The 26,948-nt window shown below is 39.2% G+C and overlaps 1 protein-coding gene across 1 annotated transcript in view; it reads right to left on the reverse strand.

The window, feature by feature from the left end:
* Positions 1-26,948, reverse strand: part of LOC144687751 (TBC1 domain family member 10A-like) — a 65,510-nt gene that overhangs the window by 16,203 nt on the left and 22,359 nt on the right. Inside the window, exons 3-8 of the mRNA XM_078554230.1 lie at positions 15,212-15,319; positions 11,471-11,577; positions 10,304-10,418; positions 7,542-7,607; positions 4,093-4,282; positions 1,516-1,670 (exon numbers count right to left, since the gene is read on the reverse strand). Of these exons, the coding sequence (XP_078410356.1) occupies positions 1,516-1,670; positions 4,093-4,282; positions 7,542-7,607; positions 10,304-10,418; positions 11,471-11,577; positions 15,212-15,319 (741 nt within the window). The remainder of the gene's footprint in view (positions 1-1,515; positions 1,671-4,092; positions 4,283-7,541; positions 7,608-10,303; positions 10,419-11,470; positions 11,578-15,211; positions 15,320-26,948) is intronic.

Genomic DNA, 26,948 nt, shown 5'->3' on the forward strand with positions numbered 1-26,948 from the left:
GTAAATGGTACACACTGTTGCCACTCTGTATTGGTGGAGGAGGGAGTGAATGTTTGTGGTTGTGGTGCCAATCAAGCAGGCTGCTTTGTCCTGGATGGTGTCAAGCTTCGAGTATTGTTGGAGCTGCCCTCATCCAGGCAAGTGGAGAGTATTCCATCACGTTCCTGACTTCTGCCTTGTAGATGGTGGACAGGCTCTGGAGACTCAGGAGGTGAGTTACTCACCGCAGGATTCCTAGCCTCTGACCTGCTCTTGTAGCCACAGTATTTATATGGCTAGTCCAGTTCAGTTTCTGGTCAACGGTAACCCCAGGTTGTTGATAGTGGGGGAATTCAGTGATGGTAATGCTATTGAATGTCCGGTGAGTTGCTCAATTCTGCTGCTGCTGCTGATGGCCCGCAGCGCCTCATGGTTGTCCAGTCGAGTTGCTAGATCTGTTCGAAATCTATCCAGTTTAGCACAGTGGTAGTGCCACACAACACAATGGAGGGTATCCTCAAATTGAAGACGGAACTTCATCTCCACACAGATTGTGCAATGATCACTCCTACTGATATTGTCATGGACAGACGCATCTGCAGCAGGCAGATTGGTAAGGATGAGGTCAAGTTTGTTTTTCCATCTTGTTGGCTCCCTCATCACTTGCCACAGATCCAGTCTTTAGGATTCAGCCAGCTCAGCCTGCAGTGGTGCTACTGAGCCACTCTGCTCAGCCGCTTTAAAACCTCCGAATGGTCAAGCTGTTTGCAGTACTGGATGAGCAGAAATTTCCTCCAGTTAAATATATGGAAGACTGAAACTATTGCTTTTGGTCCTCTCCACAAAATGTGTTTTCTAACCACCAATTCCATCACACTCTCTGGCCGCTCACTGAGGCTCAACCCGACTTATCACAACATTTAGTGTCTTATTTACCATGAGTGGTACTTCTGATCTCTATATCCTCTCCATCCAACTGCCGACTTCCAATCCCATATCAACTGTCTCTGATGCTCAGCATATCTGCTGCTGTAGCACTCATCTGTTCTCCAGATATGACTATTCCAATGCTCTCAAGTGGCCTTCTATCTTGCGCATTCCACAAACTGGAGCTCAATTAAATCTCTGCTGCCTCTGTTGGAACAATCACCACCTCCAAGTCTATTTACTCCTTTTAAGACACTCCTTAATCCTGCTTGTTTGATCAAGCTTTTGGTCGTCTGTTCTAAAATCTACTTGTGGCTTAGAGTCAAATTTTGTTTAATAACACTCTTGTAAAAGGCCTTGGGATGCTTCACTACATTTAATGTGCTGTATTACAAAAACTTGCATTTACATAAGTGACCAAGGCTGATCAAAATCTTTCCTTCTCCCAGTTAGTTGCTTTAAATTGGAATATAGTAGCTTTGTCAATCTTTCCTTCTGATGGGAGCACACAAATTTTCAGGACAGTTCAGCATGGCTTGCAACAAAATGTTACTTATACCATCATCTTGCACTCAGATGTAAAGGCAGTAATTTTGACTAGATTCCTACCTCTCGCACAAGAAAGCCATCTTGCATATATCTGGGATCAATACTGCGAAGTTTTTCCATGGTTTCATACTGGCCCTGACACTTCTTCAGTTTTTCTGAGGAGCCAAGCGTATATTTCAGCAGAATGAGGCCAACGCGAAATATCACCTTTACACCTGGGTAGAGCAAAAATGGAAAAGCAAATAGCAATTGGCCACATTAACAGCATCAGGTACAAAATGAATATTTAGCTTTGCAAAGGTCAAACATAATCTGCATTGTTTTAGGAAACTACTAAATCAAATGAGTAAGGCAACTGTTTTCAACCTTGGAGCTACGGATTACTTGTTTCACTTTTTTCAAAAGGCTATTGTACAATTTTTTTACACCAGACTATTAATTTTGTTTTTAAAATAATGAAAATAGTCTTGCAGCACTCAAATGGTTAAGGAAAGCATCTTTACCAACATTCACCCAGCTGACCAAGGGCTCAAACTAGAGCATAAGGAGCAGAGCAGCAGAAAAATTGTACTCTTAAGAATAGATAGTGAACTGAAAATAGTAATGCTGGCAAGCCAAATAATCGTCAAGATTTCAAAAAAAGCTTATACATGTTCAAACTTTATTGTATCAAAATCATCTCAAACTGGTCATTTCCAGTTTTATTTTCAAATAATGTTATACGCCATATGGTACAGTGTTAGAAAACAGAGAATTTTATTGATTTCCCTTCATCCACGAGTTTATCCAGCTCGTTCCGAATTAATTTGCAATTTTAAATTTTGGGAAATAGCTTCAAGAAAAATGCAACAATTGTGTGGCTTCACACTCACCTATGCTATCAAGGGCAATTATGGATAAGCAATAAACGCTGACCTTGCCAGTGATACCCAAACTCCCATGAATGAATTTCTTAAAAAGCCAGTTTTTCTATTTTAAAAAAATCTTTGTTTATTTGATAATCATAATGCTCAAAGTGAGAAATGTGGGGCAGAGAAATGAAATGTTTCATATTTCATCCTCTCTCATCATCCAGCATCCTTAGCCAATTGTAACATGGTTAATTACAGAACAAAGCACTCCCTACAATGCATCTTGGGTTCAACCTCAGAGGATCACCCAGATTGCAATAATTACATTTTCTATTTCTCATGTCGCTACCCACTGAACTTTCAATGAGACTACAGATTTAGTGCCGGTGTCACGACTCACTGGGGATAGTGCGCTATAATATCAAGTCCCACTGCTCCCTGAGCCGCAGCAAATGTGAAAAAGTTGATCAAACCACCAGATTTTCCCCATTCTATCTAACTGTTTAATTTAGATTAACAGAGTGCGAGCACCAGGTTTGTAAACTCAATAAGTAAATAACTGTTTATTGAGCAAACTGTCGTTAACCAGTGGCAAAAGAAAGAAATATGAACTGCTAACTTCTAACACTAACTTAAACTCTACCCCCTTCTTAAATCCCTATACACACACATACAAGACACATAAGACACACAAAAATGTGGATTTTAAGGGTGGGATAAAACAGTTCAATTGCATCAATTCTGGAGTACAGGATTCGATGGGTTGATTTTGATCAATGTCTTCCAAATTCCTTTCAGTTCTTGTTGATGACATGAGATGGTCTTCCAGCACTTTCAGTATTTGGTTCACTGGTTGAGCAATTGCCTTTCAATGTCTCTAACAGTGATTTTCCCCTTTGCCTCCTGACAGGGGTTTTCAGAGAGAAAGCAGGTTATAGAGATAAGAGGAAAAAAGGCCAGCTAACTATTATTGTGGAATTACTGGAATCTTTCACACACAGGAGAAAGAGGTTTTAGGTCTTGTTCCTTTCAGGCTAGGAGCTATTCAGCTGCACTGCTCTCACACAAAACCTGGTCAGAAGCCAATTAAAACGTTCTGGCCAGGAAGCTCTCTTGGTCCAGGACCCATTTTCTGGCACCATCCTGTCTTTCATGGCACACTGTTCCAGGACTGCAACATTGTATATATCTCTCATCCTGTTCCAGTGGACATGTCTTTCAAACTGCAGCCATTGTAATTTTAGTCCACAATCCAACAGAAAATAAAAAGATATGATTTTTACAACAGTCTAACAGAAATAAAAAGATATGTTCCTTAGCCCAGTTAGAAGCAACTTTTCCCAAGGAGCCCATGATCTCTACAAATCAAGTTGAGATTGCACAAACTTATCTCACTTGTGTTATTAACCTCAAAAATGGTAGGCAACACAATACATGGGCACAGATAAATTTAGGACACAAATGGCACTTCATGACTATCAATATCATGTGTTACAAGATAGGGGATAGGAAAGTACTGATGACTCCCTAGAGAGAGTGCCCAATCTTAGATACGTAGTTGGAAAAGGTGCAGAGCAAAAGCTGAATGCTTAAATCAGGAAGGATAAAATTCACAAGTTAGATCAGGCAAGCCACTAATATGAATTTCCTTGCAGTCAGGCCATTAAATAAACTTGCAAAATATTGGTCATATCCTGCCAGCTTGTATCTAAGCATCAGCTATATATCAGATGGCTGATGCCGGTGTTAAAATAGCCAACAAAACACAACAGTTTTGGTTATGTACCTTCACAAAAGAACATGTCCCAAATTCTCAGCACAGATACCCATGGCAAAGTTCTTGAAAACGCACACATGAACCACTCCGTCATGTAGAGGATGGGGTCAATCTTGTACTTTTTAAGGTGCTTATGCGCCACTGGTGAAACCTTACGCAACAAGGCAAAAAAGATCTCCCCATCCAACTGGATTGCTTCCTGAGGAACAAATCAGAGTTATGAAAATATGCCAATTCCCACTGAAAAAGTTTAGCTTGAAACTACTTTGGACAGTAATTAAACTATGTAACCTTTGATGGGGTTTCATAGTTTTGAACTGTAGTTATGAAATGCAAAACCAATCTTTGGGATACAGGATAAATTCAGCACAGAATTAATGTTTGTATTGGAAATGAAGGAGTCATAGGTACAAGTCAAGTTTATCCTGATCTGTATGTTCTAATGTAATATTTGTTAAATTCACAATAAACTTGAATGGTAATTAGTAGCAGGATTAAGGACATTGAAAGCAATATTTTAAAGCTATCCATTGAAAACATTTATTGGAAAGTCACTACCCAGTGTAGTACTAAGCCTTTTAGATCAGAAAGTATTCAGCTCAATACTGAGTCCATTCGTAAATAAGCAGGGGTACTAAAATTATCTTCAGTACAAGGGAAGGGGAATTTCAGCTGGAAGCTGCATTGTGAGCAGGCTCATGTATGATTCCCACTTTATAGTCAAATCATCTGATCACATTCGCTCATTTCATGTATTAAGAGTAGCCACTTGGGTGAAACATCAAAGGGCTCTCAACATCTGTGGAATTGCACAGCACAGGGGAGGTGTGTAGAAAATGGAGGGGGGGGGGGGGGGGACATAAATTTGGTGGAATTTTATGAAAGTAATGATGCTGCATGGAATAAATTACAATCAAGACATCCTGTATAAAAAAATTTTGACATAGAGTATGTATTATTAAATCAAAAACTATAAAATATTGCATTTACATTTAATCTTTTCCAGCACCCACTGTAGCTTGTAACCCTACTAGTTACAGAAACACAATGGAGGTCATGTACACTGTCCATCTGCAGTGTTGGCAGCATGCTTGATAAATATGTAAACCTATGACTCAACATAGAGATAAAATCCCATAAACCATATCTTGAAAAAGAGCAACCACAGCAATGTGGCACTTTTCTACAGCTAATGACAAGTGTAAGATACTGTACATATCTTTAGAATTTACAAACAACTAATTGAGCTCTAATAACTCTTGCATCCAGACAACTACGTATGGCACTTCATTTATGGAGCTTTATTTGCAATCCAGGCGGTGTACGAGATTCACATGAGGAATTCCTACACAATGCCACTACTGTATATAACTTTAGCTGAAAAAAGCTTTTGGCAACAGAGGCTAGATTGGCACTGTCCAAGTGCGAAAGGAAATTAAGCTCCCTCACGATGGAAAACAGCAAAACTGAATAGCTGCCAAAGCAAGAGATAAAGGCAACTGTGTTTAGCAAGTAGGCTTGAGAGCTAGGTATAAACTGAACAGTAAAACCTTATGTGAAAGAGCAAGAAGTATACAATGCCCAAGTGTTTGTGAAAGTGGAAGTTTAAAGGTTGAACATTATCCTCTGTAGCGAGTTTGACTATAAGTTGGCACTTTGGGAAGGTATGATGAGAGCCCAAACTTAACTCCACAGTCAAAACGCACATAATTTTAAGGATGTTACTAAAATATAAAATTTGAAAATGTAGCCATGTGGACATGAAAGTCAATATTATGAAATGTATTTAACCAAATTATCTAACTGAAACATCACACCTCAAATTTTCAAAAGTTGGTTTCATTAAAAACAAAATTTGATTTTTAACCAAAAAAAAAGCCATTTTTCAAGTTTTTTACCTAGTCATATAATTCTTTAATTAATTATAAACTTAAATTAAGCGATGAGAGTAAAAGTTGTGCTTTTTCTTAAAAATAACTCTGTATAATACCTGAATCCAAAGCAAAACTATACTGCTTCATTTAACAATGATTTGAATAAGAGCAGTCAACAAGGACAATTTTTTTTTTTAAATCAGTGAATGAAAACCAGAAGTGACTGGCAGAAAAGAGGTCTTGCATTTATAACTTATTGAGCATATAATTACTAAATACTTTAGAATTCCTGGTGTTACAATTATGGAGGTTTATAAGATTGTCTTGGAACTGTGTCTTTAGTTTAAGGTAAAATGAAAATTGGTTATGTGACCTGTTCTGAACTCTGCCTGACAGCAAGTCTGGGTGGTTTGATTATTAGACATTAAAGGGGGCCCAGATTATTTTACTGGGAAGAAGGTGCAAGGTGCTTACATTTGAAGACATTAGCAGCAGCCTATGTACTAACTAGTGGATACACTGAGAGTCTCCAAAGTCCCAGAAATGTTCAGAATGACAGGTTATAAACAGCGTGCTTTAAACTCTCTATTTATCTCCAAGAGAGGTTGGGGTTTCAATCAGCATTTCTACCTGGATTCAAGGCCCATGTGATTCACATCGCCATGGAGATCAGCTATGGAGAGGTAAGGGGTCTAAGATATTCCTGAAAATTTACAGACACAGGCAATCTGCCAGGATCTGAGAGAGGGAGAGCAGCCATAGGCAGCAAGATGCTGTAGCTCACCACATAAGAATCAAGTGTGGGGGCTGATGCTCAGATTGAAAAGACCGAATTCATGAGGAGTTAAAATTAAGCTGGAAGATTCTCTTGGCTTGTGGTAGAGGGAGAATCTTTGGGGGAAAAAACCTCACTGTGAAAGACAGTTCTGAGATTAAAAGTTCGCAAGCTGAGAGAGGAAAGGAACAAAGATAAACCCTCTGGAGATAAGAATCACCTTGGATTGGTTCCGGGAGAATTGAATGTCTATTTAAAAGGAAGTGTAAAGTATACCTGTGAAGTGTGTTTTTAGTTGTGCTAAAAGATAAAAGGCGTATGTTCTGTTTTGTCTTTTAAGTTGCCTACAAAGATAGTGTTTAGCTATTGGTGCTTTTAGTCTTTTGTTACAGTACAAGTCTTAAAATGTGAAATCTTGTGCTGTCATCCTTTCAGCTATTAGCTAGAAGTTCAAATTTCTTTTTAGAAGTTATTGGTCTCTATGGAGATCGTAACACTGTAACATTGTTACTCTGACATTTTTCTACATAATATAGTAAAAATATCCCCAAGATAGGAGCAAATATTCTAAAAAGACCGAGTGAAAGAAACATCTTACAACCATATTTCTCATATGTATTTAGACAAACATAGCCAGTTGCATAGAAATAGGTCTGTACCACTGTGCATACCTATAAAAGTGCAGAGTTCTAACCACTATTTCCTTCTGCCACATATTCCCCCTGCACCCACACACTATAATCCTGTGGTTGACAGTCCTGGTGTTTTAGTATTTCTAAGTAACTCCATCAGTAGGTTTAGAAACTCACCAATCCAGCACTGTAATATCCTGGAAGATATTTCTCACAAATCTGAACTAGGCACCAAAAAGCTTGCTATGAAATAGAAAAAGGAAAGCAATTAAATCTACACATTCCTGAGAACAGCAGCAATACAGAAATTAAAGACACTTAATACATTAGACAATGCTGTTAATTAGCATCATTATATTTTGACATCTAGCAAATTAAGATATTTCCTATCTGCTAATGGAATATTCTCCTGGATTAGACTCTTCTAAGTCAGCCGTTAGGATTCAGACAAGTAGGGTGCATAAGACGTGGAATTGCGAACCAAGACCCAAAATGACAAGTTTCTACAGGTGGTGATATACGCTCATTAAAGTGAGGAATAAATCATTCTATAGCTGCTTTGCGTAGACCATTTAGTCTCGAACCTGTTTCACCACTGAACAAGAATCATGGCTGATCTGTGGTCCAACTCCATATCCCTGTCTTTGTCCCATATCCCTTAATACCTGTGATTAACAAAAATCTATCAATCTCCATTTTAAAATTTAACAATGGACCAAGCATCGCCTCCCATTTTTGGAAGAGTGTATCAAACTTCTTACCACCTTTGCCTCTAGAAGTGTTCCTTAATTTCATTCCTGAAAGGCCTGGCCGTAGTTTTTAGGCTATGTCCCCTAATCTTATACACCCCACCAGCAGAAATACTCTCTCTCCATCTACCCTATCAGTTCCCAATTAATACCTTGAAAGCTTGGATCAAATCACCCTTTACACAAACCTAATCTGTGTCATCACGCCTCCTAATTTAATCTATAGAGCTCAGGCAGTTCATTTATGTTGCACTCTTTTCAAAGCCAATATATCATTCCTAAGATGTGGGGCTGGATTTTGCTGTCGGCGAGCAGGGGGCGGGGCCCGTTCGCCAACACGTAAAATGGCACGGGATGACATTGGGGGGAACTCCCAACGTCATCCCGCCCCATTTAAATTTTCAGGAAGGCAAGCCCGCAGCAAAATCAGCTGCGGACGGCCGACCTGTCAATGGCCAATTGAGGCCATTGACAGGATCATTAAAACAATTAAAGGACCTGCCCATCCAACCTTAAGGTTGGTGGGTTGGCCAGGAGCCCCGGCGGGAACTAGAAAAAACATGAAACCTCATCCAGCGGCGGGATGAGGTTTCATGTAGGGATTTAAAAAGTTTAATAAAGTTTTAGTGAAATTTATGGACATTGTCACATGAGGGGGACAGGGGCACATGTTAAGGATTTTTTTCCCTCTATTTTAAATATTTTTACAACTGTCAGCAATCTCCCTGAGGCAGCACTTAGCCTCAGGGAGATGTGCGCTCTTTCATGCGCATGTGTGAAAGAGCGCACTCTCACATTTGGGGAATCCCCCCCACCCGCACAGGAAGCGCATTGCGCTTCCCGGCGGACGTCACAATGGGTGGTCCTTAATTGGCCCGCCCACTTAAAATGGCGGCGGGGCCCGCTTCCCACCCATCGGGAGATTGGGTCGGGCCCGCCCGCCCGGTAGGCAGAAAATTCTGCCCATTGTGTCCAGAACTAAACACAGTACTCCAGGTGTGGTCTAACCTCATATAGCTGTTCAATCTATTTTGAAATTAAAGTTAATTAGAAATCCCATCACAAGAGGAGGCATACTTTGTCAATTGCAATGAAGAATTATGTTAATGAATGCCAAACAATACTGCATATTGTCGTACAGGGGCATTGCAAGATGGGTAGAAAATTCAACTGCAGGCACAAGATATTTGGGTGAAGGCAAGATTTCCAAATGAAAAAAAACTTCAATGAAAGTAATCACAGGCACAAAAGAATCCTATACAGAAGTTTCAATCACGTTCTAAAAGATCTATTTTTGAAAGTTTATCAAATATGAGAAAAAAACATTTCATCCCATAGTTGTCAAACCAGATGGGTAAAAAATAGCTGATGAAATAAATTTGATGAAATAAATGTTTTTTTAAGAGCTTTGAATTGCTCCAGCATGACTTTTATTGGAAAGACCTTACAGACTGGTGATTCTTAATTTGTTTTCATATAAAACGTTTAATAGTTCCTAACTAGTTAATTTAATTGGAAAATCAATTCACACATGAAGCTACTAAATTGCGATTTACTATTGTTTACTGAAGGTGAAACATGAGCAAATCTAGTGAAAGTATGACATAGAAATTTGCATTAGACAGTATGCAATATCAGAAATGTGACAAACTGAAGTAGATAGTAATATTCCATTTGCACGTACATTCTGTCAACACCGTGCACAGCCTCGTACGTGAGGAAACAATGGCAGTTGTATGTAGCGACAGGAGGCTGCCACCTGTGGAACTTCATACAAGCATGAATTGTTAACTTCAGGAAAGGAGGTGGGGGTAGGGAGGGGAACCAGGAACTTTTTTTTTAAAAAAAAGCACTCTCTCCTCAACCATTTAAATGTTTACTTCTCTTCCTGGAGGCATTCCAGGCACCATTCCCAGTTAGCTAGGTCACAGTCTTAGAGGTTGATGGTTCTCTGCAAGCAGAGACAAAGACAGGCAACAGTAGTTGATGGGGGGGTGGTGGTTCAATTCTACTTCTGATTTTTCCTTCTTCCTTCCCTCCCTGTGGGGAAGTGCTGGCCTACAATTTACATTACACACTGCTATGGAGCTTCCCATTTTGCAGGAATTTTTGAACACACAAAGCAATTTTCTCCAAATAGACTTTCAGAATTGGTTCGAAACGTTGAGAAAAAATATGCTGTTCAGTTACCTCAGCAGGCATGTGCATAAGAAGGACAGCAGCAATTGGAGCCTGTGCCTGACAGTACCCCTCCTCTGGTCTGTAAATTGTGTATGCTTTTAGAACTCTATAAAGATCTTGTTGCCTAAAATAAACAAAGAATCAATTGAATTTTGAAAAGCCACAAGAAAACAAAGAAAAATCATAATTTCCTTGACATTTAGACCTAGGTTTGGTTATGGGCACATTTTTATCCTCTTGCTTCACTGTAAATATCCATAGGTTCAATTTTTTCCTCTGGATACATAAAGTCAACATTAAAGTAAGTGCCCCAACTACTTCTCAGGTTATGCTTAACTTGGAGGTCTCAATTTAAAAACATTGTTACCTGGTTTCACAAAAATTCCCCACCTTCAGCTCTTGAACTCCCCTCAAATTTAAGCATTACAATTATATTCCCCATTTTTAAATTAAGTTGAAGAGGGAGCATTCACACATCAGTACCTTTTAAAAGTTACATTATTAAAATTCTGCCTAACTTTTGCACTGTTCATATTTGAGCAGTAATTACCAATATCACTGAAAGAACTAGCTTGATGAGTTACTGAACCTTGAAATATGTAAGCAAGGTGAATTAATGGGACGTCCCAAGATCATGAAAGGCACCATATAAATGCAAGAATTCGTTTCTTTCTTGGTCCTGTACTGAAGTGTCTGCTGGGATTGTGAACTCAAATCTCAGTGTGGTTTTAACCCACAGCCCTTCAACTGAGGTGAGAGTAACATCGAACAGTAAGCTTTAAAGAAACACAAAATGTAAAGGATTCTGAATACAAAGGATTCATAAATGTAATTAAATAGGTGCGAATACAATAAGATACTTAAGAAATAAGGCACCAAAATTACCCAAAGTACTTCTTTGTTCTTTATTAGAATCCTTGTTCAAGAGTCAACTTAAAAGTTTTGCGTCCTATTTGTTGTAGCTTCATACAGAGCTGCCGCACCTCACTCCAGCATGTCTGTTTACATAGAGTATCATTTCGGATGGATAGATTTAGGGTTTCACATTGTAATAAAAATAACCTATTTAAATGATTAAGTATTTTTTTTAAACTGTCCTTTGTATAAGAATCACCTTTCCTTTAACATTGTGCTTTACATCTTTAAAAACATCAAATAAAAAAAGCATGATCATACCCATGGCCGCCTCTAGCAATAAACATCTCATGAAAAGGAAATTGGCGATGCAGATCTCTTTCTATTACATCAAGCCATGTTGGATCTCCAGGTGACTGATCCATTTCCTAAAGAAAACAACCATTATACCCATCAGATTTTAATAATTATTTTACTACAGCATAAGCTTTCTAAGTGTACCAACTACAATTTAATATAACAGGATATTTTATTGTTAAAATATTTTAGAAACATAACACAACTGCATTTAAGCAGACTGCTTTACAGGGTTATGCAAAATCTGGGTTAGGCCTATTTTACCATTCTTTCGTTCCATGCTGGGTTATGACAACAAGCAGCATTTATATAGTGCCTTTTAACATAGTACAAATTGGGGGAGGCGGTGACATCGTGGTATTGTCATTGGACTGGTATTCCAGAGGCCCAGGGTAATGCAGTGTAGTGCAATTTGATGGTGAAATTTGAATTCAATAGAAATCTGGAGTTAAAAGACTGATGAATACCATGAAACCATTGTCGATTGTTGTAAAAACGAATAAGGAAATCTGCTGTCCTTACCTCCAGACCCACAGCAACGTGGCTGACTTTTAACTGCCCTTTGAACAAGAGCCATTAGGGATGGGCAATAAATGTTGTGACGCCTACATCCCATGAACGGAACAAAAAATACAACTGCTTATATTTATAGTGCCTTTAACATAATGAAACATCCCAAGGTATTTCACGGGAGCATTATAAAACAAAGTATGACATATAAGGAGATTATTAGGTCATATGACCATATGGATAAAGCTTGGATAAAGGGCATAGATTTTCAGAAGCATCTTAAAGAAGGAAAACAAGGTAGAGAGGTGTAAGGAGGGAATTCCAGAGCTTGGGACCTAGGCAACTGAAGGCACAGCCACCAATGATGCAGGGATTAAGATTAGGGATGCTCAAGAGATTGAGAATTAGAAGAATGCAGATATCACAGAACATCGTGAGGCTGAAGGAGATTACAGAGACGGGAGAGCAAGACCATGGAGGGATTTGAAAACAAGGATGAGAACTTTAACAGCAAGACATCAAAATAGTGGCATAATCATTTAGAGAGGTAACAAAGGTATGGATGAGGGTTTCAGCAGAAATGAGGAGATATTTCAGAATACACAGAATAGATACATTCCAACGAGAAAGAAAAATTCCAAGGGGAGAATCATTATCTATGGTTATATAAAAAAGTTAAAGATAGTATCAAACTTAAAGAAAAAGCATATAATTGTGCAAAGATGTTGGCAGGTCAGATTATTGGACAGAATATAAAAAGCAGCAAAGAATGATTAAATGATTAATAAGGAGGGAAAAATTAGGGTACGAGAGAAAGCTAGCTAGAAATATAAAACAGATAATAAGAGTTTCTATAAATATTTTAAAAAAGAAAAAAAAGAGTTAACAAAGCGAGCGTTGGTCCTAGAGAAAGTAAGTCTGGGGAATTAAAAATGGAAAATGAGGAGATGGCAGATGAATTGAATACGTATTTTGCATTGGTCTTCAATATAGAGGATACAAGTGACATCCCAGAAATAGCTGTAAATCAGGAATTGGAAGGGAGGGAAGAACAAGAAAATTACAATCACCAGGAAAGTGGTACTCAGCAAATCGTTGGAACTGCGAGCTGACAAGTCCTGGGTCCTAATGGATTTCATCCTAGGATCTTAAAAGTAGCAGCTAGAGAGACAGTTGATGCATTGGTTTTAATTTTCCAAAAACACTAGATTCAGGGAAGGTTCCATTAGATTGGAAAATAACTAATGTAACTCCTTTATTCAAAAAGGGAGAGAGACAAAAAAGCAGGAAACTACAGGCCAGTTAGCCTAACATTTGTCATAGGGAAGATGCTAGAAGCTATTATTAAAGACAGGTTATAACAGGGCACTTAGATAAATTCAAGGTAATCAGGCAGAGTCAACATGGTTTTGTGAAAGGAAAATCATGTTTAGCCAACTTATTGGAGTTCTTCGAAGAAGTAACAGGTGCTGTAAATAGAGTCAGAATTTTACAGCACAGAAACAGGCCCTTCGGCCCATCATGTCCATGCTAGCCATCAAGCACCTATCTATAATGAAGGGGAACCAGTGGATATGCTATATTTAGATTTTCAGAAGGCATTTGATAAGGTGCCTCAAAGGTTATTGCGGAAAATAAAAGCTCATGGTGTAGGGGGTAACATATTGGCATGGATAGAAGATTGGCTTGCTAACAGGAAACAATAGGCATAAATGGCTCATTTACTGGTTGGCAGAATGTGACGAGTGGTATGCCACAGGAATCAGTGCTGGGGCCTCAACTCTTCACAATTTATATAAATGATTTGGATAAAGGGACCGATGGTGTGGTTGCTAAATTTGCTGATGACACAAAGGTAGGTAGGAATGTAAGTTTTGAAGGAGACATAAGGAGGTTACAAACCGATATAGATAGGTTAGGTGAGTGGGCAAAGATCTGTCAAATGGAGTATAATGTGGGAAAACATGAGGTTGTCCATTTTGGCAGGACGAATAAAAAAAAGAGGCATGTACAAAAAGAGTATGAAGGTGCAGCAAGTAATTAGCAAAGCTAATAGAATGTTATCATTTATTGCAAGGGGAATTGAGTAGGGAGGTTAGGCTTCAGTTATACAGGGCATTGGTGAGACCACATCTGGAGTACTGTATACAGTATTGGTCTCCTTATTTAAGGAAAGATGTAAATGCACTAGAAGCAGAGATATAAATGCATTAGAAGCAGTTCAGAGAAGGTTTACTATATTAATACCTGGAATGGGCAGGTTATCTTATGAGGAAAGGCTGGACAGGCTAGCCTTGTATCCGCTGGAGTTTAGAAGAGTAAGAGGCGACTTGATTGAAACACAAGATCCTGAGGAGACTTGACAGGGTGAATGTGGAAAGGATATTTCCTCTTGTGACAGAATCTAGAACTCGGTGCACTGTTTCAAAATAAGGAGTCGCCCATTTAGGACAGGGATGAGGAATTTTTTTTTCTCTGAGGATCGTGAGACTTTGGAATTCTCTTCTTCAAAAGGTGGTTGAGGCAGAGTCCTTGAATGTCTTTAAGGCAAAGGTAGATAGATTCTTGGTATGCAAGCAGGTGAAAGATTACCAGGGGTAGGCAGGAATATGAGGTTAAAATCAGATCAGCCATGATCTGATTGTCTCAGCTCAAGCCTGCTGTGCGATTCAATGAGGGGAAATGTGCACGGGGCATGTAACAGAAGTAAAAGTAGGCAGTCTTGGTAATGGTTGGGATTGGGGCCAGAAGCTCAGCTCAGGGTAAATTATGTTGCCAAAGTTGCCAACAGTCTAGCTCAACCTCAGATATAGTGGCTAGGGAGAGGGAATGTGTTGTCAGTAAATTGGTTTAAAGAGGAGGAAGAAAAATAATTTGGGTTCCCATTCTGAAGCAATACAAGAGCGACCGACTCCCACAGGAAATGCTTGTGAACATTTTCCATTGAGGTTAGTTTGCAAGCAGGCACTGCCAAGTCTCAAATATGAACAGTAGTCACTTGACAAGGTGACAGAGGATGAGGCACCTTTGGATCGTTACTCTGGCAAAGGTGTCAAGGATGTCAGAAGGACAGAGGTGGAGAGAAACTACTGTAAAACCGTCAGTGGTGTAAAGACATCCATTAAGATTTCCTAATAATATTAAAAAGTGAATATTTTAATAACAGTCAATGCATTTTATTTTGTTTATACTCACGTCAAACTTCCCATGATTTTGTTCCATTTTTACTTTACTTCCTGACAAATACTGCCAAGCTCGTCCTCGTAGTGAGGGTGGAATTCCTTTCTGACATCGTAGTTTTACCTGTGTTAGAAATGCAAGAAATGTTAATAGATGAACATAATACGTCAATTTTCTTTAGTGGTCTTGCTTCTTTTTTTTTATCATCAAGGATGAGGTCATCCCATAGTGTTTTAGTTCAACCAGACTAACTTAGAAGTGAAATGTGGATGCATTAAACAACTTTGACTACCTAAACTGGTGTTATTTCCAACAGCTTATTGCTTAAGCTTTTATTTTGTGATTACTTCCTAATAATTTAAATTTTGTATCTATTAGTTTGATTAGCTTGAAGTATATTGAAATAAATTTCTGTATTCGTCTCATCCACCTGCACCATTTAATGATTTATCAAGATCCCCTTTAGTCATCTCTTTAGGCTGAAGGCTCAAAATTTCTGAGACTTCCATTCCCGTTCTGACTCCAATCCAAATCCTACGGTCAGAATTATTTGTATTTGCGGGGGGAAAAAAATTAGAGGGCACTCACCCTTTGCAGCATTACTGGGGAGTGTACTTCAGCAAGGAGGTTGGGGGGTGGTGGGGGGAGTGGGCAGAAATGTTTCCTTGAAGCCCCTGCCACAGCATGAAGGGCCAAAGACAGGGCAAGATGACAAGGAACTGCAGAAATTGTTAAAAATTCTAAAAGTTGTCACTTTCCAATTGATTGTTCTGGCAAATGAAATAATTGTCAATCCCATTTCTGCCGGGAGTAGCTCTCGCCGCATCATAATGCCTAAATCAGACCCCAAAACCAAGCAACTAAACAATTGCATTACTGGGTGTGTTTAGCATTAAGGGTAATTGGTTTGTGTTTCTGTTGGATATCGTCCTGTTAGCCTCGCCTCTTTTGATGACGCTTACACAGAAAGAGCGTCTCATCTCTTCCAGTAGAATCCAGCAGCATTATAAAAAGAGGCAGTGTGTTAGGAAATAGAGATAGTTTAAGTAAGCTATATTGGTATCTGCAGGTGTTAGGAATGAGTTTTAGCTTTAAAGTTTAAGTTTGATTTGTATTTCTGTATCTGTGAGTTAAGTAGGGTCAAATTGAGTTTTAGTTTCACTTTAAAAAGGTGCCTGCATTTCTAATGGAGGCTTTTTACAATTGTTGCAGCTAGGATAAACAAACAGGAGAAGAAGAATTGGGCTGATGTAGAAGTCTCACCAAGGTTCTGCATTATCAAAGATCCCAGTTCTGGTATGCAAGTAGACACACTTTGTAGATGACCTGAAGGCATATGACAGCAGCAAAGGGATGAATATGCCAAAGAGTGTTGGTGCCAGAACACACTCCTGTTTGACCCCACTGCAGATGTCAAAGGGTTCCAATGTTGCCCCATCAGAGCTGACCGAAGGGGAGATCACATTGAGCAGCGTCAGGCAACCAATTTTCTCCAGCAGCTTAAATAGACCGCCTCTGCTGACATGATCGAACACCTTGGCGAGATCCTTTGTTCATGACATTTCTCTTCCAGCAGCCAGGCTAAGAAGATTATGTCAGTTGTAGATCTTCCAGTTCTGAAACCACATTGGGATTGGGGTAGATGCATTCAGCTGGGATCTGCAGTCTGACAAGGGCAATACAATGCTCAGCAGGTAGATGCTTCGATAGTTGCTGCAATCGCTGCAGTTACCCTTGTTTTTGTCACAAATCTTTGTATCATGCATATCCTGGAGACACTGTGCCCTCCCTCCAGCAGAGACAGAGAAGTTTGTGCAAATACTGCATGAGTGCTGGTTTCCCATGTTTGATGAGTTCAGACAGTATAGTGTTAGCACCTGGAGATTTGCCGATGGCAAGCAGGTAAATAACTTTGCTAAGCTCCTCCATTGTGGGTTTAATATTCAGCTCTTCCATGACAGGCAGGTATTTCTATTTGTCCAGAGCTTCCTTGGTGACAGTGTTATCCCTACAGTACAACTCAAGATAGTGGTACACCCATCTCTCCAACTGCAGTCGGTGATGACCTCTCCTGCCTTTGTTTTCAATGGAGCCATTTTATTTGCTGATGGACTCATTGCCTTTTTATCCCTTCAAATATGTCCCTGGCATTCCCTGTGTCAGGGGACATCTAGATAGTCCAGCAAAGTTGTAAGCAGTAGTCACTGGTGCACGGCCTAACGGTCTGTTAGACTTTACTTCGAGTGGCTTTTAGAGCATTCAGAGTCTTCTCGCTTGGATCGCTCTTGTAATTAATGAGAGTGAACTGCTTGACTTCAATGACAGGTTCCATCATAGTAATGTTAGCCTTGAGCCAGTCAGCATTTTTCTGCTCTTGCTTGACATATATTGAGAGTGCAGTATTTTGGATGGTGTCTCAAAGCATGCTCCATTTCACATCTATACTATGTGGGAATGCCAGAGAGCACCTGTTCAATCAAATTGAGGAACTGTTGGTTTTTATCTGGGGAGGCAGTATGGCTGATGTTGATACAAGGATGGCAATTCTGCTTTGAATGAAAGAACTTCATGGGTTTCCTTCTAACCCTGGTGAATACCAGGGAGTGATCTGTATCACAGTCAGCACTGTGATAGCTGCATTCAGAGTGCTGTTCAGAAAGTCATATCTGGTGAAGATTAGGTAATCAGCTGGTGCCAATAGCCTGATCTTGGATGTCTCTAGGACAACTTGTGGCATGGTTTGTTCTGAAGGAAGGTGTTAGCTACACAAAGCTCAAGTAGTTTCTGTCCATTCTCATTTATCATTCCCAGACGATGTCCAAAATCCCACAGTAAGTAAAGATGTTCCAACTTAGGGATTCTGCTGATAACAGTGTCAAGCTTCTCATAGAACTGATCTTTCACCTCTGTATTGGAGCACAGCACTGGAGCATGGATATTCAAGAAGTTAATCGGCCCTATTTGAGTTGAGAGTCAAGGAGGCTCCCAGAGGACTGGAAAATCGCTAATGTAATCCCCCTGTTTAAGAAGGGAGTGAGGCAAAAGACGGGAAATTACAGGCCGATTAGCCTGACCTCAGTCGTTGGTAAGATTTTAGAGTCCATTATTAAGGATGAGATTTCAGAATACTTGGAAGTGCATGATAAAATCGGGCAAAGTCAGCATGGTTTCATCAAGGGGAGGTCAAGCCTGACAAATCTGTTAGAATTCTTTGAGGAGGTAACGAGTAGGTTAGACAAAGGAGAGCCAATGGATGTTATCTACTTGGACTTCCAGAAGGCCTTTGACAAGGTGCCGCACAGGAGGCTGCTCAGTAAGATAAGAGCCCATGGTGTTAGAGGCAAGGTATTAGCATGGATAGAAGATTGGCTGTCTGGCAGGAGGCAGAGAGTGGGGATAAGGGGGTCCTTCTCAGGATGGCGACCGGTGACTATTGGAGTTCTGCAGGGGTCAGTGTTGGGACCACAACTTCTCACTTTATACATTAATGATCTAGATGAAGGAACTGAGGGCATCCTGGCTAGGTTTGCAGATGATACAAAGACAGGTGGAAGGACAGGTAGTATTGAGGAGGCGGGGAGGTTGCAGAAGGATTTGGACAGGTTAGGAGAATGGGCAAAGAAGTGGCAGATGGAATACAACGTGGGGAAGTGTGAGGTCATGCACTTTGGTAGGAAGAATAGAGGCATGGACTATTTTCTAAATGGGGAGAGAATTCAGAAATCTGGAGTGCAAAGGGATTTGGGAGTCCTAGTCCAGGATTCTCTTAAGGTTAACTTGCAGGTTGAGTCGGTAGTTAGGAAGGCAAATGCAAAGTTGGCATTTATTTCGAGAGGACTAGAATATAAAAGCAGGGATGTGCTGCTGAGGCTTTATAAGGCTCTGGTTAGACCACATTTAGAATATTGTGAGCAATTTTGGGCCCCGTATCTCAGGAAGGATGTGCTGGCCCTGGAGAGGGTCCAGAGGAAGTTCACGAGAATGATCCCAGGAATGAAAAGCTTAACATATGAGGAACGTTTGAGGACTCTGGGTCTATACTCGATGGAGTTTAGAAGGACGAGGGGGGATCTGATTGAAACTTACAGAATACTGAAAGGCCTGGATAGAGTGGACGTGGGGAAGATGTTTCCATTAGTAGGAGAGACTAGGACCCGAGGGCACAGCCTCAGAGTAAAGGGAAGACCTTTTAGAACAGAGATGAGGAGAAACTTCTTTAGCCAGAGAGTGGTGAATCTATGGAATTCATTGCCACAGAAGGCTGTGGAGGCCAGGTCATTGAATGTATTTAAGACCGAGATAGATAGGTTCTTGATTGGTATGGGGATCAAAGGTTACGGGGAGAAGGCGGGAGAATGGGGTTGAGAAACTTATCATCCATGATTGAATGGCAGAGCTGACTCGATGGGCCGATTGGCCTAATTTCTGCTCCTATGTCTTATGGACAGGGAAAGGCTTGCACATTTGGCTCTCTTCCTCGCATTGCTTCTAGCCAGTGGTATAAGCTGAAAACGAGAAGCAAACTAGCACAAAAGGGGGAGGCATGCCAACTCTCTTCACCCACACACGAGATGCATCACATCAACCCATTGGAGACACTACCACATATATCGTGCAGTATAAAGCTTCAGTCCGACCTTCATTGTCTTATTCTGGCTATGTATATAAACATGCTGCTTTAAAAAATACATCGTTTTCATATCATCTCAAATTTGAAAGTCACAAATCTGCTTGTTACCCTCATGTTCCCAATTGGTCTCAGCAAAATCTACAAGGTATACTTATACTCCCAATATGTACAGTGTTATATTTCATTTTCTGTTCAATTCTGCTTAACTGATCCAAATCCTTCTGCAAGCTGTTAGCTGCCCCAAATTTTTTCCCTATTTTAGTGTTCCATGCAAATTTAATAGCTTGCATGCAAGAAAAATGTAAATTAAAGTGCATAAAAGACTATTCATGGCTTCAGGTGAATTAATGCATTGTTCTTGGTCTACAGTGTTTTACTGGATTGTGGAAAGTTTCTTCTGTAGCAGATTAAGATTTTGAAAACAAGCAAAGAAAATGATTAACCTTTGCTATTTGCTTCATATGCAAAACTTTTTAAAAATCTGCTTTCGATTACTTTCTAAATGAAGTCACAGGTTAGCAAGAGTCCACTGAAACCACAATTTGAGGATGTAACAGCTAAGGAATAGATTCATTCAGCTGCTTCTCATCAAGTTCAAGAATATAAAGTCTGATGACGAAGCAACAATTATGTAGCTGATGATTACTTTTGTAAAATTGTGAATAAGGCAAAAAGGATCAAGAATTATATTTAATATTCTCCAGTGGTACTGTATATGATACCCGAATGAGACAGACCCAAGTACTTGAATTCCAAGTATCACCACAAGGACCTGCAATAAAAAATTTTATTTTTAAAACCCAAGAGAAGTGTCAGTGGCTTGCATTTTAAACTAAAATTTTATAATACACGAGCTTATGATAAACAGTAAGAAATACTTCCTATCAGTTTCTATATCCCCTAACGAAGCTTCCAACAAGCATGCAAAGTGCTAATTGTATCAGTGTTGAGTTTGACTTCCAATACCGCAAAAGGTACGTTTTGAGGCATTTTCTAGTAGGAGTAAGGAAAGCAGAGGTGGATTTTGCATTTCTTCAAGCTTAAATAAATGCATTTAACTCTCCTCACATTCACCAAGAAATACTGCACTAGGGTAAATTAAAAGATTGTGGAACGTAAATTCAGGCATTAGAAAAAGAAGCACCACACTCTAACCAACAAGGAAACAAAATTGATAATAAACAACATACACATGAATCTCTTCATTTTAAAACTACCCATCGGGCAATCTGCCACATTGAAAAAACTTGACCTTCTTCCTATAGTTAACTGCAGATAGAACAGAATTATAGAATCTTACAGCACAGAAAGGGGCCATTCGGCCCATCACGCCTGTCCAGATTTTTAAAAGAGCTGTCTAATTTAGTTCCCTACCACAGGTATCCCCACAAAAACTCTGCAAATGAGTCCTCTTGAAGTATATGTGCAATTGCCTTTTGAAAGTACCAATGGAGTCTACTTCTATCACTGTTCCAAACCTCTGTGTGAAAAAAACTTTTGTCCTCTCGTTCCTTTGCCTAATTATTTTAAACCTATAATCTCTGATTATGACCCAATTACTGGAAGAAGAGTTTCTCCTCCTTGCTCCATCAAAAACCCTCAATTTTGAACACCTCTTCGTTGTCTTCTAAAGAACAATCCAAGCTTCTCAAATCTCTCCACATAACTAAAGTACCTCACTCCCATCAGTCTGTAGCCTTTCCAAAATCTTCTCACCCTTTGTTATGACCACAGCTGGTGTTAATTGCTGCACAAACCAAATCCCAGAGGGACACTTGGTTTCCTTTATTTTTGTATTGTTAACGAGAAGATGACGTACCGACCTCAGCTGTAAGTGGTCCAGTAACACTTTCAGGTTTTTAAAAATTAAAAGTTTCATTAACAAAAATAAAATAAAACTTAAGCACATATGATTAGATACACAATTAACGTTAGTCCTACAAAACATTCCCCTGGGACACTCTACTTGGTCAAAACCACAAGTAAACACCTTCCAGGTAACACTGCCTTATATAGATATTTAAATATAAAATCCAGTAACATTATACAAAGCAAACTGCTGTAGCTCCAATAAATGTGTACCACATGACCGGTACCCTCTCCACTCTGCTATAGAATCCACTTCAGCATATAACTGCTTGCTGCAGCCCAAGACTTCTCAACAGCTCCAGCTATCTCCAGCCATCAACAGCTTAACGGCTATCTCTAGCTCTCTACCTCAACAGCTATCCACAGAACTCTAATATACCTTTTTGCCCCTTGCATCTCAATCCCATACTTCTCACACCCCTTTGAAATTCAAACCCTTCCAAATATAAGGTCTTTCATGTTTCCATCTTGTCTTTGCTTTTGGGTCAATAAAATTACTATATCCCGTTATTATTTACCTATGGACTCTTGCAAGTTGCAACCATTCTCCAAATCACCTCTGGTTCCCCTTTAAAATTCAAACAACCTCTCAATTTATCTAAAAATACAAACGTTAGATCTAACCTATTTACTTGTACCTCAAACTTAACACCTTTAACCTTTCCATGTTTCCAAACACCCAGACTCCTATCAACCTCTTGCCGAGCTTAAATAAATCTCTCTCAGGTTTCCAAGCTTTTTTTTTTAAAAAAGGCAGAATATCAGTTTCCCCAAAATATTTTTTTAAAATCCATTCTCACACCTTCCTAAAGTGCAATACACAGACCCGTACATAGAATTCTAGCTGAAACCTAACCAGTGATTTATAAAAGTTTAGTATAACTTCCTTTTGTTTGCACTTACTTACAAAGCCAAGTATCCTATACACTTTCTTAGCCAGCTTATCAGCTTGACAATCACCTTCAAAGATTTGTGAATATGCACGCCCAGGTCCCTTAAAATAGTACCATTTAGATTATACTGCCTCTCCACTTTGTTCCTCCCAAAGTACATCATTTTCCACTTCTCCATATTAAATTGCATTTGACATGTCTGCCCATTTCTCCAGTCTGTCCATGTCCTCCTGGAGTGTCTATTTTTTTAATCTTATTTACTTACTACATTGCCAAGTTTTGTATCATTCACAAACTTCAAAACTGTATTCTCTATACCAAAGTTTAGGTCATTTAAATATAAGAAAAGCACCTATACCTATCCCTGGGAAGCCAGATGGCACACTTTTTTCCAGTCATCAAAACATCAGTTCATCATTACACTGTCTCTTTATCCCTTGATATATCTGTTACCACCATCCCTTTAATCCCATATGCTTATATCACTAAAGTAGGGTTTAATGATATTAAACTATTGATTTCTGACTTCTTCACAATGAACTTTGACAAACATTGAAAAGAAAGATTTTTTAAAAATAAACAGGTGTTAAACCATGTAAAGTTTTTGTGACTTATTCCAAAATGAAAGGTGCTATTTAAAGCAAGTTTCTGATGTGTTGAAATGTGTCCAACAAGTATGCAATTGAATTAAGAGGACTGTTTAATTCAGATTCAAGTCTGAAGTAATAAGAGACATTGAAAAAGATGGTGGAATGGACAAAAAGTGACAGATGGAATTCAGAGTCAATATTACATTTGAAAAAGTAATATTTAAACTTAAATTACAATTAAACTTAAAGAGAGAGATGGATGACAGAAGAGCAAAGGGATGAGAGGTCCAGATTTTTTTAAAAACTATAAAAACACCAGCTCAAGTACATAAGGCCATAAAAAGCCAAATAACAAAGAAAATTAAAAAGTGGAAATGTAATGGCAAATCTATATTAGACCTCAGTATAGTTGGAGCAGTGAGTGCAGTTTTGTGCTCCACACAACAGAAAGGATGCTGCAAAGCAGAGCACAGATTCATCAGGATGCTGCATGGTGTGGTGAAGGATGAAAGAACGAACTTGCATTTATATAGCTCATTTTCATGACCTCAGGATGTCCCAAAGCACCTCACAGCCAATTAATAAGTTTGAGGTTTCGCACCTATGGTCTTGGGAGTCAATTAGCTAAGTTAATTAGATGACTAGAATGTGGTGCAGAATGATGCCAATGGTGCAGGTTTAATCCTGGTAGTTCATGGGTGCTGCCTCCTTGCCTTGCCCCATGCTTGATGCAGAGTGGTGCCCCTCAAGCCATATAACCACATCTCATTCTAACGGCCAGAGGTGCCTATGGTCCCTCGTTGACTATAGCTAATCACCTATGGGCTAACAGTTGACCAATCATGCCGCCTTTAATTTCTCACCTTAGGTACTCAGTCTCCTAATCCCTTTATCACAGCTGATTATTCCTCCTCTGCATTCCTATTCCCTTAATACAACACCTGGCTCAAATTCCTCTGCATAAACTCACAGCAACTCTTCATCCCTCTCTTGGCATCGTCTGAAATGCCTATTACAACTTGTCACTGCTTCCTTCAAACTGCAGTTTCAAGTGCCCCAACACCCTCTCTCGCCAACTTTGTCACCCTGTGCTCACACTCAGGGTTAACCTTGCCAACGTCCTCCCCAATCTGTTCATTCCAACCTCCTGTACCCCCTTCAACTATGTCAGCAATCTCAGTCCTCCTCCATGTTTCTCCAGATTATCCTTTCACTTGTGAACAAGGCACTTCTTAACACAATTTTATTGCGAATGGCTGCATTGATATTTTGGCTTTTACTAAATTTTGACTCTCAAGTGGCAACATCTTGTCCCTTACTGAAGCCTCCCAACTTGTCATACTTTCCACCATTTTCCCTGCCCAAGCTGCCACGGTGACAATATGGCCCTTATCATCAATTCATACTACTCTCTTTCCCCCTAACGCTGACAACTTCTCATCGGAGCACTCACCTTTCCTTTCAAATTAACTGGTCACCCCTATGATCCACCCCTAGTTTCTAGTTAAATGAACGTAGTAAATATTTATCAAACATCGTCAACAGTAACTTCCAATTAATGTACAAGGTATCCTTTCTGAAAAGTAAAAATGGAAGGCAAGAAATTTGAAAAAGTGCAACTTGCAAAATCATTTCAAAATTATCTTCAAATTCCCTTTTAAATGACTTCATCTGCATGAAAGCCAACCATAGTTTAAGGCGGTTCTTTGTATTTAACCGTGACTGAACAATTACTCAGGAAGGAAAACTATTTAGAAAGTATGTCCTGAAAGTTTATTTGAACTATGCTGTAGCAGACTGCATGTTTCACAAAAGCTCACAAGCAATTTACCCTGAGATTCCTATCTTTCCTAAAGCAATGTGCAGAAAACTGCTTCCAAGTCTGGATTAACTGAAGTGTGAAATCCCAACAATAAACTGGTACCACCCACCTTTGGATAACTCACAAGAAACATTGTTAAAGGTTAGGATTTGGAAGATAGCAATTCTCACAAGCAGCAGTTATTCTGAGCAAGAGTGGGTGTGACAACTACTTGTTTCTGATGAGCTACTGTAACAATAATGGACTTTTGAACAATTTCAATCTAAATGCATTCAGAACAATTCAAAAATAGGGTTTGTGGAAATGGCAAACTGACATGGCTGTGGCTGTAATAGAGTAATGGGTGTAAAATGGAAAATGTGAGCCTTCATTCATGCCTTTGCTACCTCGGGACTTGACTACTCCAGTGCAATCTGGGCTGGTTTCTCACATTCTACCCTCTATAAAACTTGACGTCATCCTAAATTCTGGTGCCCGTGTCTTAATTCGCACCAAGTCCTGTTCCTCTATCACCCCTGTACTTACTGAACTACACTGGTTCCTGGTCAAGGAAAATCTTGACTTTGAAATTCTTATCCCCATTTTAAAATACCTCCTTGCACCTCCTTACATCAAATCTCCAAGCCCACAACTCTCCAAAATATCTGGTCTCACCTCCTCAGTATCCCTGAGTATAATCGTTTCACCACTGGTAGCTGTGCCTTCAGTTGCCTAGTCCCTAAGCTCAGCATTGCCGCTCTGCCTCACTTTCCTTAAAACCTGCACCTTTAGCCAAGCTTTTGGTCATCTGGCCTAATGCCTCCTTGTGTTGCTTGATGTCAAATTTTGTTTAATAATGCTCTTGTAAAGTGCATTTTAAAGTGCATTTTATTACATTAAAGATACTATATAAGCTATTATTGCACATGGAAAATTTACCCTATTAATACTAAAGACATTTCAAAATATGTATCTATCTTACACTACATTTTTCCATGTTGAATGCATTTGGAAACTTGACAAGCTAGGAGACTTTTAAATCAATTGGATTCTTCAAAAAAAAGAGTTGATTCTGAAGCTCAAGTAACAAAATACCACCATAAACCGATGGAGTTAAATATTACATTTCCTAACTTGTTGCTTTAGTTTACTATAAAATTTCAGTTTTTTCAAAAATGTCCATCAGTTCTGATACATTTCATATTTGCAGACAGATTGCAAATCTTTCAAATTATATGCAGTTTGCCAAACACGAAATCCACTACATTGACTCCAAGTTCTATTTCTGCAGCATTAAAAATTCTAAATTTAGAAAATTCTGTGTACATATAAAAGAATGGGTAGAGGTTTTGAAAGGTGCCTTGCTGTTGAACTTCTGATGCAAATGCCAAAAATGAATGTACGTAAATAGGGACAGTAGCCAAACAAGTCAGTCCAAGGGGTGAAAATTATTAAAATGCTGGCAGTCTAAGGGCTAAAAAAAAGCCAAAATCTTTTTTTAAAAATTGTATTGAATGTTACATTTATTCAACTATTGGTTTTATGCTTTAACTCCATTTTTTAGTTGACATTTCTTCTGCCAAAATTGCTTGACACCAATATCAGAGCCAGTACCAGAACAGAAACTGGACACAATTGTGAATTTAAATGAAAGATCAATTTACTGGTCGAACAGTTTGTCAACATGGACATAACAGTGATCTAGGGATGTTCCTGAGATTTTTAAAAAGCTTGAAAAAAGTGGGAATGTGTTTTACAGTAAGGAATTACAAATCAGAAAACAATGGAGATACCCTATGGTTAGAATGCAGAAATTGCTGCCATAACCAGTTGCTTGATGAAGAAAAATGTTAAAAAGCATAAGCCAACATCAAAAAAGCAGGTTTGGCTCAAGTGGAGAACACCACCAACACAAACTTGAGTCCGTTTCAGTGCTGCACTACTTTTTACTGGATAAACCATGGAGTGG

Source organism: Cetorhinus maximus, chromosome 12 (genome assembly GCF_964194155.1).
Source record: "Cetorhinus maximus chromosome 12, sCetMax3.hap1.1, whole genome shotgun sequence".
Classification (NCBI taxonomy): Eukaryota; Metazoa; Chordata; class Chondrichthyes; order Lamniformes; family Cetorhinidae; genus Cetorhinus; species Cetorhinus maximus.